The sequence below is a fragment of the Ascaphus truei genome, chromosome 7 (genome assembly GCF_040206685.1).
Source record: "Ascaphus truei isolate aAscTru1 chromosome 7, aAscTru1.hap1, whole genome shotgun sequence".
NCBI classification, from domain to species: Eukaryota; Metazoa; Chordata; class Amphibia; order Anura; family Ascaphidae; genus Ascaphus; species Ascaphus truei.
In genome coordinates this window covers 2225507-2236471 of record NC_134489.1, presented here as the reverse complement: position 1 = coordinate 2236471, position 10965 = coordinate 2225507, and the positions used below count along the sequence as shown (strand labels likewise).

At 45.3% G+C, this 10965-nt stretch overlaps 1 protein-coding gene across 3 annotated transcripts in view; it reads right to left on the bottom strand.

Annotated features, from left to right (window-relative positions):
• Positions 1-1092: 1092 nt before the first annotated feature.
• LOC142498618 (uncharacterized) overlaps positions 1093-10965 on the bottom strand; it is a 41135-nt gene continuing 31262 nt past the window's right edge. For 2 of the 3 annotated variants that reach the window (XM_075606838.1, XM_075606836.1), the window contains exon 3: positions 1093-1314. In XM_075606838.1, coding sequence (XP_075462953.1) covers positions 1285-1314 — 30 coding nt within the window. In that variant the 3' untranslated portion in view covers positions 1093-1284. Of the gene's footprint in view, positions 1315-2835; positions 3602-10965 lie in introns of those variants that run through there. The other variant, XM_075606837.1, reaches the window with a different exon arrangement.

Here is a 10965-nt window from a genome sequence, read left to right as displayed (position 1 = left end):
ACTGTGGATATGGCAGGGGCAAAAGTCAGACTATGGATCTGGCTGCCTGTTTCCAGAGAATTTGATATCCAGAAAAAATCTTTTTTAATAAAAAGTCGTCATAAAAAGAATTGACAATATTGCAGTGCATAAGTTAATAAGCCACTGTTATTTTTTTTTAAATTGCTGTAATTTACAGGGCTATCCAAATGCAAAGATGGTAATGAGCTTTAAATATTAGGTCTGCCACGGCACATGCATTCCACACATGTATTATTAAAAGAAAAATCGCTGTCTGCACAGTATGCGTTTTTATAAAGGGTTTGGCAATAATGTTTTTTACGGTCAAGAATCATTGCGCTCCACTAAAGTTGAAGAAAATTTTATTTGAGAAGAATGGCGGGAACTGTTGAGGTTTTTTTTTTCCTTCGCCACTAATTTGTGCATTTATCACCATTCAGCATAGATAATTTTTGATATTGCATATGAAGTCACTCAATTTGTGGCACATAATATATTGCATTATATTTTTGAAAGCACCATCACTTTGAATCACATTTTATATCACCAATTAAGAGGAGCTGCCACTGCAATCTGTGTCTGTTATCTACACATGGATGGTATGAGTGTTAAGTTCCTATTTCCGTTGTCCAGGCTGCATCTCTTCATGTACGTGTGTTCAGTATAGGGCTACTTAAACAGGATGTTGGGCCCAGTCCATTGTTTGGACCCTGTCAATTTTAAGCTGTAGAAAAGTGACATAATTGAGTAGCCCTGGCTCAGAAGATTATGTATCAACAAATCTTTCCCGTAACCATTGATGGTGCAGTGAAATCGGGTTATGTAAGTACCAAAAGACCTAAAAAGTAACGCACTTCTGAAATAGTGTTGTTTTGGGGAAACAAAGCCCCATTTAAGACCACTTGGTAAGAAATGATTCCTTCTCACTACATCTTGTTTTTCCTGTCCCTTTTTACAGTGGCAGCCCCCTGGAGCAAGGCTCTCTTACCCACTGTACCAGATGTCAATGTTATTGTCTTGACACTCCCATTATGCTGCCCTGGTGAATATGTTGATACCTTATAAATAATGATCACAGTAAGATAAATCACACAATTTCAGTTGTGTTTATTAAATGGATCTAGAAGGTAGCATTCTAATTTGAAGATAATAAGATTCTCCTGCACTCTTTAATTACGTTAATTGTGTTCGCTGTCCATGATTTGCATGTCAGAATAATCCAAGCACAGCTTGGTACCAGCAACCAGAGAAGTGGCCAGCTTCAGCGTAGTGACCCACACAGGCTCAGCGAGTCTGTTCTGTGATGTGGATATCCTGCACAAAGAAGAAATCATTAACAAAGCCCCTTGGCAACGTGTCTTGTCTTGGTTAAAGTGAAGACAAACAGTCTTGGCAAGCTCCAAACCCACTACATTGTATATATTTGTCATTTTGAGTGCTACTGGGTTTGTGACCTAATGTATACAACAAAAGACAAAAAAGCCCCAAACCTACCTCCAATATGACAAACTATTTAGTATATTACTATGGATCAAGTGAAGTCATTCCGCCGTACAACACTTTTTTTGTATTATTTTTAAATATAGTGCTAAACATGTATCCCGTGCTGCACAAAATTAAGATAAACATTGACTAAACAAGACAATCTGTATCTCAGACCAGGGGCTCGTCCTCCGCTAAATTAATGTATTCCTGCCCTGAGGAATGAATACCTGCTTATATCACGCCTATTTAAAAAAAGAAAAAATTGGGGGGAAGAACTGCTGCTGTTATACAGTTTTCATAAATTAAATCGGCAATCCATCCCACTTTAGTTTTTTTTTTTTTTTTTTTGCCAGTTCCAGGATCCTCATGATTCCCAGTAAATTTAGCTTTCAATGTGTTGGTAAAATAATGGTAAAAATATGGCTGCAAGGGTTATCCAATAGAAACCGGCGGCTTCCTATTGACCTGCAAAAGTAAGGCTACTCCGTGGCCATTTTGATTTCCTGAAAGGTAAGAGGATGAAGAAACCGCAAAATAAAGTAGCAATCATGCATGCACATTTTTTTTTTTTTACAGCATTTCAACGGGGGGCAGGATCCTCAAGGTGGACACTATTATTTTTAGCTCCTGGGATCCACAGCACCACAAGATACTTATTTTTATAGTTTTTGTATAAATCACCAATTTATTCTGCAGTGCAGTACAATGGGGGTACAGAGTTATGTAAATTAACTAAACATAATGACATACCAAATAAGGACAAACAAGTGCAAACTGATATAAAGGGGTAATGAGGACTCTGCTCGTGAGAGCTTGAAATCTAGAGTGAATAAGGAGCAATGTTAAAACAAGTGGCTACTCATTGTGGGATCGAGTATGGTCCAGTCGCACAGCTTATTCCATAAAGGTTTGGTGGTGTGGCTGTTGGGGGGGGGGGGGGGGGCTAGCTGGGAATTTGCTCCAGCTACACAGCTGATCACGGATGGGGGGGGGAGGGGGAGGTATAGGATGTTATGCTAGATGAGATTTCTTGAAGATTTGCATTTGTTTTTTTTTGTTTTTTAATGTCTGAATGCTCGGGAGAGTGATGGTGTGTTGAAGGGAATTCCAGAAGTTGGAGATGGCATGGGAGAAGTCTTGTAGGTGGGAGTGAGAGAAGGTAATAAGGCAGGAAGAGAGGTGGATGACGTGGGCAGAACGTAGGGAGCATTTTGGAATATATTTGGGGATGAAGGCTGAAATGTATGGGGCAGTGTTGTAGAGAACTTTGTAAGTCAGCGCTAGAGTTTTAAATTTGATTCTAGAGGATATGGGAAGCCGGTGTAGAGATCTGCATTAGTGATGTACTGGGGGCGTTACCCGGCGGCTGGAAAGTGGACCCGGTACCGGGTAATGTCAGGGTAGTTGAAAAGTATCTCTTACCTGCTGGAAGCCCGCGCTGACATCTGAACAGGTAAGCAGGGGGGCGGTGGGGCAGCATCAGCAGTCAGTGTGGAGCCCGCGCGGGAGCTGCAGGACTCCATACTGCACTGTGAGCTGGGATCATGTGACCGGAGCAGGAGAAGAAGCTTTCCTATTGGACAGTTACCCGGTTTTAAAAAAATGTAGGACCTGGTCCAACACTAATCTACATATTGGAGCAGCAGAAGTGGAGCAGTCAGTGAAGTAGACGCGTCTGGCACCATTTTGGATGGATTTGAGTTAATTGGCATTCCCCATGTCTGCCTATCTTAAGAGAACGTGGCAGTAGTCAAGGCTGGACAAGATGAGCAAGTTAGGATTTTAATTGCAGCATGAGTTAGAAAAGGGTGTACCCTAGCGATTATTAGGTGGAGATGGCAGGACTTAGGGATTGAATGTGAAGAATTAAGGAAAGGGCAGTCAAAGATGACCCATAGACAGCAGGCTTGAGGTGTTGATACTATAGTATTGATAGTGAGGGTTTGGGTGTAGGGATGACAGTGGAAGGGGGGAAGAGTATTACTTCTGTTTTTCATATCTTAAGCTTCAGGAAATGGTGGGACATCCAAGAGGAGATTGCGGAGAGACATGGTGACAAGGGACAGGAGAGGGGGAGAGGTCCATGAAGGAGAGGTTCGTTGGCATAGAGATGATACTGAAAAACAGAAAATTGTATAAGTTCACAAAGAGAAGAGACGTAGAGTGAAAATAGAAGAGGGCCAAGGACATATGATTGTATATTCATATGAATGGGAATAAAGGAGTGCTAAACTTTTTGTGGCTCTGAGCCTTCCTGGCTGACAAATTGGAAAATTCATAATAAAAATTCCCACGGGCCATTGGGAAGCCGTAATGTCATTGTTTGTGACTTCCTATTGGATGTTCATAGAAAAAGGCCTTGAGGAAAAACCAGTAACAGAACCAGTAAGTATTTCGGGTACCTGGGGGATAGGGGGGAAAAAAAGCTATAAATAGCTTGGATGAGATCAAGATGACATCACCAGTTCCAATGCTATAAAAAAATAAAATGTTAATATGGGAAGATTTCTACTATAAAATAGGATAATTTCTCTGAAACCAGGCGGTCCCAGTAGTTTGAGAATTACACGGTTCAGCTGCAGAGGGCTCCTCTCGTTTTATGAATTAAAAATAAAAAAATAGATGGGTGGCGAACTGGTTGCTGTTTTAAGATATGTCTAGTAGCTTTGCATGTATGTTTTAGAAAATCTAAACTTTAGAGGATTTGCAAAAAAAAGTCCTACATTCATATTTCTCCAAAATAGCATTTTTTTTATACAAAAAAGGGCAGCTTGTATGATGAAGCTAATAATAAAAGGAGGCTGATTAGGTGGGACTAGGTATTTATTATATAGTAGGCGCTGATGCAAAACTTAGTGCATTTTACATGCTCCACTAGTTGTGACCACTCTTATTTGCTTGAAAACATGAAATAACAACCAAATCCATGTAATATCTGACTCTATACTGTGATAAAAACAAAAGGTGATATTACCGCGGACCAGATAGTGACAAATATGTGATAAAATTAAAATCTTTACAAAACAAGTGACGTGATTATAGTGACATGTACAGTTGTGTGAAAAAGAAAGTACACCCTCTTTGAATTCTATTGTTTTGCATATCAGGACATAATAACAATCATCTGTTCCTTAGCAGGTCTTAAAATGAGGTAAATACAACCTCAGATGAACAACGACACATGCCATATTACACCATGTCATGATTTATTTAACAAATGGAGAAGCTGTGTGTGAAAAACTAAGTACACCCTTACTGCTCCCATAGGAATTAAGATGCTAAGTAGCAGACAGGTGCTGCTAATCAAATGCCCTTGATTAACTGATCATCAGCAAGTGTGACCACCTCTATAAAAGCCAAAGTTTAGCAGTTTGCTGGTCTGGAGCATTCAGGCGTGTGTTAACGCAATGTCAAGGAGGAAAGACATCAGCAATGATCTTAGAGAAGCAATTGTTGCTGCCCATCAATCTGGGAAGGGTTAAAAGGCCATTTCCAAACAATTTAAAGTCCATCATTCTACAGTGAGAAAGATTATTCAAAAGTGGAAAACATTCAAAACAGTTGCCAATCTTCCCTGGAGTGGACGTCCCAGCAAATTCACCCCAAGATCAGACCATGCAATGCTCAGAGAAATTGCAAAAAAAAAAACGAGTTACATCTCAGACTCTACAGGCCTCAGTTAGCATGTTAAATGTTAAAGTTCATGACAGTACAATTAGAAAAAGACTGAACAAGTATGGTTTGTTTGGAAGGGTTGCCAGGAGAAAGCCTCTCTAAAAAGAACATGGCAGCACAGCTTAGGTTTGCAAAGTTGCATCTGAACAAACCACAAGACTTCTGGAACAATGTCCTTTGGACAGACGAGACCAAAGTGGAGATGTTTGGCCATAATGCACAGCGCCACGTTTGGTGAAAACCAAACACAGCATATCAACACAAACACCTCATACCAACTGTCAAGCATGGTGGTGGAGGGATAATGATTTGGGCTTGTTTTGCAGCCAAAGGACCTGGGAACCTTGCAGTAATTTAGTCGACCATGAACTTCTGTATACCATACAGGGATTTCCAGGTATAGCAACCAGTATATACATGGTGCTCTATATCAGAGATTATGTTTATTTCAATCCACTGATTGTCAGTTCACTATCTTATATGGTTAAATAGCACACCCTTCAGGTCTGGGGCAGATTATATAGCAACTGCCACCATTTGTCTATATGGTGCTCTATTTAATCTATCACCTACTGCAGATAGCAACAGGTTTTAGAAGTGCAGCACACTTTATTATAACTACACTGTGCAATATCAGCTAGAGCTAGAGGTTTTAATAATATGACCTAGAGCTATAGCTGTTGTGTATCCTTGGGGCAGTAATTCACACTGTTTATTTAACCCTAAGGCAACATAGGTGCATTATCTTATCAAGATTTAAATGACACTCTTTTGCTAACTACAGGCTGTGCAATCAACCCACCATTAGCAGTGTCATTTCAATACTATTGCACCAATGCACTACAAGTATATAATTGACGTTCCATATAAGAATAGTATTTATAATCCCTAAATCTAGCTTTCCCCCAGGCTTCCCTAATTAAGATGGCTGGAGGCTAGTGTACTCAAGCAACACTTCAATAATGACTACCTACCTGGGGACTCATATCCCTTAGGTAATTAAGGGTAGTGATACAGAGTTTAATCTTATTTTAATCCCCATTGTTTTACTATGTTTCTAATAAAGTTTAGTTTTAAATTTACACCATCATCTCAACACAGTGTATGAAAGCTATACTGGGGTTCTTTCCTCCATTGTTTATCATTCTTATATTGCCCCATCAGCACCTACACCCATCATTATTAATTCACTATTGCAAGCAGTAGCGGGGTTTCTCTATAGTTTATTAACAAATATAATGTGCTAATCAAGCAACAGGTAAGGTATGCACATACATCAGAGTGAATTATAACAAGCGTGACATGTTATGGACATGTTACGACAGTGGCAAAACAGCTGATCTTCACATCAAGCGATGGTTCTGACCGGATTCAAGATCCTCAGTGTCCTCTCAATAAGCAGTATGTTCTTGGTGTCTGTAGCGATGGAGAGGGGGGTGGGCCCAGTAATAAAGGGGTTACACCCCACAGGGCCACCCTACCATCATATGGGAGTCGAGGGGTTAACTGTTATAATGTTTAATAGTGTTTTATTCCCCTGCCTCATTGCAAACTGTGTCTCCCCTGGTTACATTTATTTTTCCCTTCACAGTGTGTGCACCCAACACATACACTGGGATCAGGTCGGGAGGGAAAGGGTGAATTGCATTAACATGTTTACTGCCCTTTGTTCCCCTTCCCGCCTTTTCTATCTCCATTTGCAGCCCATCCCATAGGCCGCCATTGGAGTTCCATGCAAGTCAATGGAGATTTACGTGGTTTTGGCCTAATATCAGGAAAGACCAGTAGGTGGCGCCCGAGAGGACGAGCGAACTCCGCCATTGAAATGAATGGAGTAATGTATTTCAATGGGGATTCCTCGAGTCCGACCTCTAGGAATGAGCTGGCAGCCAGCCAAACTGCAAACCCCGAAAGCGGATACAATATCAATAGAAAAGCTTTGATCACTCAATTGGCGTGGGAACTTGGTCACGGCCAAGTTCAATCATATTAAAATTGTATCTCCGGCCCTAGGGCAGCTAGTGGGTTAATTATTTTTTCCCCTAGCTCAGGGAGGGACCCCCTTACACGACCCCAACCGGGTCCGACAGTGAATGGCGGCGAGAAAGGGTCGCGCCGGCCATGAGGGTTCCACCATTGACCGCAATGGTGGAGAAAAGCCGCTTAGCTGAAAAAAACAAAGTCCAAAAGTGTACAAAGTGAAAACCCAGATCTCCGGTTCTGTAAGGACTAGAGGGCTGAGATTTGGCCACTGTGTAGTCACTGCTCCGGCATGATTGCATGGCAAATTCCAGCCCTCTCCGATCAACAGAACGGAGTTTGGGTAACTGTTTAAAATGTGATTCTGCCATTGACTTCAATGACAGAGAAATGCAATTTCTAAAACATGTCGGTTTAAAATGTATTTCTGTAACACCGGTTCGGTGGGTCCCAGCGAGCTGAAAATTGGCCACCATGTAGAATCCTCTCCAGCATGAGGGGCTGGCAATTTCTAGCCCGCTCGGCCCAGCCGAACGGATTATTTATATATGTATTTGATTATGAAAATGTACAGTATTTGGTGCCTAGTAAACAGCCCGTGAAAGATACAAGCCCCTGCAATATGTTAATGATCAGGGGGCGACCGTATGTCTACACCAAGTCCCCTGTTCAAAGGCTCACCCACCCTGATTAAGTATGCTAGGGCAGAGAAGAGCAGGACATGGGTACTTGTCCTAAGTGCCATACTTCACACCTCTGGACAGAGTTTCCCGGCCCAGACCCCCAGAAGGTAGACTAAGTCGCCATCTGATTAGTGTGGGGTGCTAAAAATGGGTCTCTGGCCAGAGGGATGTGTGCATGTGCCAGTTACCTGGGCGCAGGTACCAAAGTGCTTCCCACATTAGCTGGCAAAAGGTAATTGGGTGCAGGTAATTGTTAATCAATACCTGACACCCAAAGTTAGGGTATAGGGCTTAAATCCCATATAACCGAGTGTAAACTCTATGCCCAATGTTGTTCGTGATTACTGATGCCTTGATGAATTGCTAATCCAGATCCAGATTACTTCATTGCCCATTCCCTAAGTAAGTGTATATATCCTGTGTGTTATTTGTACCATATTGTGTGTTCACTTTCCCTGAAGGAATAAACTTTCTTTATCGTATTACGGTCACATTCATTTCAACCCAGTTATTTTGGTGTATATTATAACCCTGCACAAGCTATCGTGATAGGCTTATAATAACTGGGACGGCAGCAGCGGGATTGAATCGAATCTGTATTACAGTTTTCTGCGGGACTCTGTAATACAGCAGGAACTCGGGAAAAGTGCAAGTTCCTGAGGCTAGTGATATTGGACACACTGTTGTACAACACATAACGGGATATTGCACCACCTCATTGTTCTACCCTACTCGCGAGAAGCATCTAAGTGTGAGCAAGGGTGCCGGTTCATCTACTGTCCGGACCCGGGCACAGCTGAGAGAAAGGTGTATTGAGTACGGGCTGCCCACGGAGGGCAGAGATATGGAACAGATGGAGGAGGCGATCAGAGTGCACGAAACCCGGCTGGCTGAGCTAAGATCCACAGCTTCAGCGGCCGTACATCAACCGCCCGGAGAGCAGGGAATGGACCCAGCTCCGGGACAGCAGAGACTTGAGGAGGGAGTGGATGAATCCCGAAGCCACGGGACTATTGCAGCCGGAGTATTGACTGTTGCGGCGACCAGTCCGTTTACCCCTGAAATGATGGCAATGCTTGCTCTGTGGAGCGATGGGGGAACCCTGGAGGAGCGGACACAGTTCATGGCGATGGCGGTGAACCGACCCGCTTATTCTCCCCCTGCATACGGAGACCGGAATGCTCCCCAGCTGAACCATCACAGCTTCTCCAAGTTTGTGGAGGGTGCCGACCAGATCAACAGCTTTCTCGGGAACTTTGAAATGCAGTGTCGGCGGTACAAGGTACCTCCACAGGAGCGGGTCATGCAACGACCCCTTGCTGGTATGGCCAAACAGACCCTGCTGGCTGTTCCGGACGAGCTCAATGATGACTACGATCACTTGAAAGAACTGTTGCTAGTTCAATATGCCCTCACCCCAGAAGCTTACCGTGACAAGTTCCGGATGGAGGAGAAACAACCGCTGGAGACCTTTGTGACTTTTAGCACCCGCATGGTATTGCACGGGACCCGGTGGGTGGAAGGATACGGGGCTAAGACATACCAGACCCTGCTGGACTTGGTGTTCCAGGAACAGCTTATGCAACAGTGTCCTCCGGCAGTGAGGGCTTGGGTGTTTGACAAAAATCCCAAGACTCACCAGGAGGCAGCAAGGCTCGCGGACGATTACATCACAAGCCGAGCCCTGATGAACGCCAAGGCAGCAGCCAAAGCGGCGGCGGCCCCAGCCAAGGGGATCCGCACTACACCCCAGTGGATTACGAAGCCGCCTGCGGGCAGCAATCCACCCAAGGTGGGAGAGCTCCAGCATGAGCGGCGGTGCTACAACTGTAACAGCACCGGTCACCTCAAGCTGGATTGCCCGGAGCCGCTGCGTTCCGGCGGACCCCATCAGGGGCAACGCACCCCAGCTGCGAAGCAGGTTGCCCGAGTACGGGTTGCCTCCACCAAGGATCCCAGCCCTGTCATGGAAACAACCCCCAGCGGGATGTCCCATAAAGAGCCTGCCCTGGTTTCATCGGTGCCAACAGCAAGGAGCGGCGGACATCCCGGAGCACCAGCGGAGCTGCAGCTGAAGGATGGCCAGAGCAGACACCTCACCACGGTCACAGTCGGTGACCGGCAAGCAGTCGGCTTGCTGGATTCAGGTGCTGCAGTAACCCTGGTACGACCTGATATGGTAAGACCAGAGGAATTGCACCCGGGATGCAGATCACCGTGGCGGACGGAGAGCCACGATTTCTCCAGATTGCCTGAATCTTTTTGGATTGGGGGGAGGGACAGGGTGTGCGGGAGGTGGGGGGTTTACCCGGTTTGTATGCAGAGGTACTCCTCGGCACCGATCTGGGTCCGATGACCAGCACCTACAACCGGGTACCAATACCCGCGACTGGCGGCAGTCACCCAGAGCCAAGCGGCGGCGGCTCCAGTGCCCCTACATTTGGGACCAACGTTAGCGGAGGTCTCTGAGGAGACCGGGGAGGTAAGCCAGGCTCAGTCGCAGACTCAGACAGACTTACTGTTTCCCCTTACAGTACCACGTTCCCCTGACATAGACATGACCGGGGGGTGGCCAGAATTAGGGACCCAGTTTAGGGAGGCAGTGAAGACAGACCCCAGCCTGGCCGGTATGAGACTTCGGGCGTCCGAGTCTCAGGCAGGGGAGGGCGCCGATCACTGCCTATGGCACAGGGGACTCCTGTACAGAGAAGCGGGGATCCCGGGGGTAGAGAAGGGGGTGACCGGTAAGCGACAGCTAGTAGTGCCCCAGGGGTACAGACAGCAACTGTTACAGGTAGCCCACTCTATTCCGTTAGTGGGACATCAGGGGGTCACTAAGACGAGAGCCCGGCTAGTGCAGCGTTACTACTGGCCAGGGGCGTCCCGGGATATGGTCACTTTTTGCCACTCCTGTGACGCCTGCCAGCGGATAGGTAAGGCGAGCGACCATGTGAAGGCACCCCTGAACCCACTACCAGTATTAGGGGAACCCTTCCAGAAGGTAGCGATAGATATTGTAGGGCCCCTTATGATTCCTAGTTGGTCAGGGAAGAGCTATATCCTCACGGTGGTGGATTTTGCCACCCGGTACCCTGAGGCGGTAGCGCTTGGCACCATTGACGCCAGGACAGTAGCGGCGGCG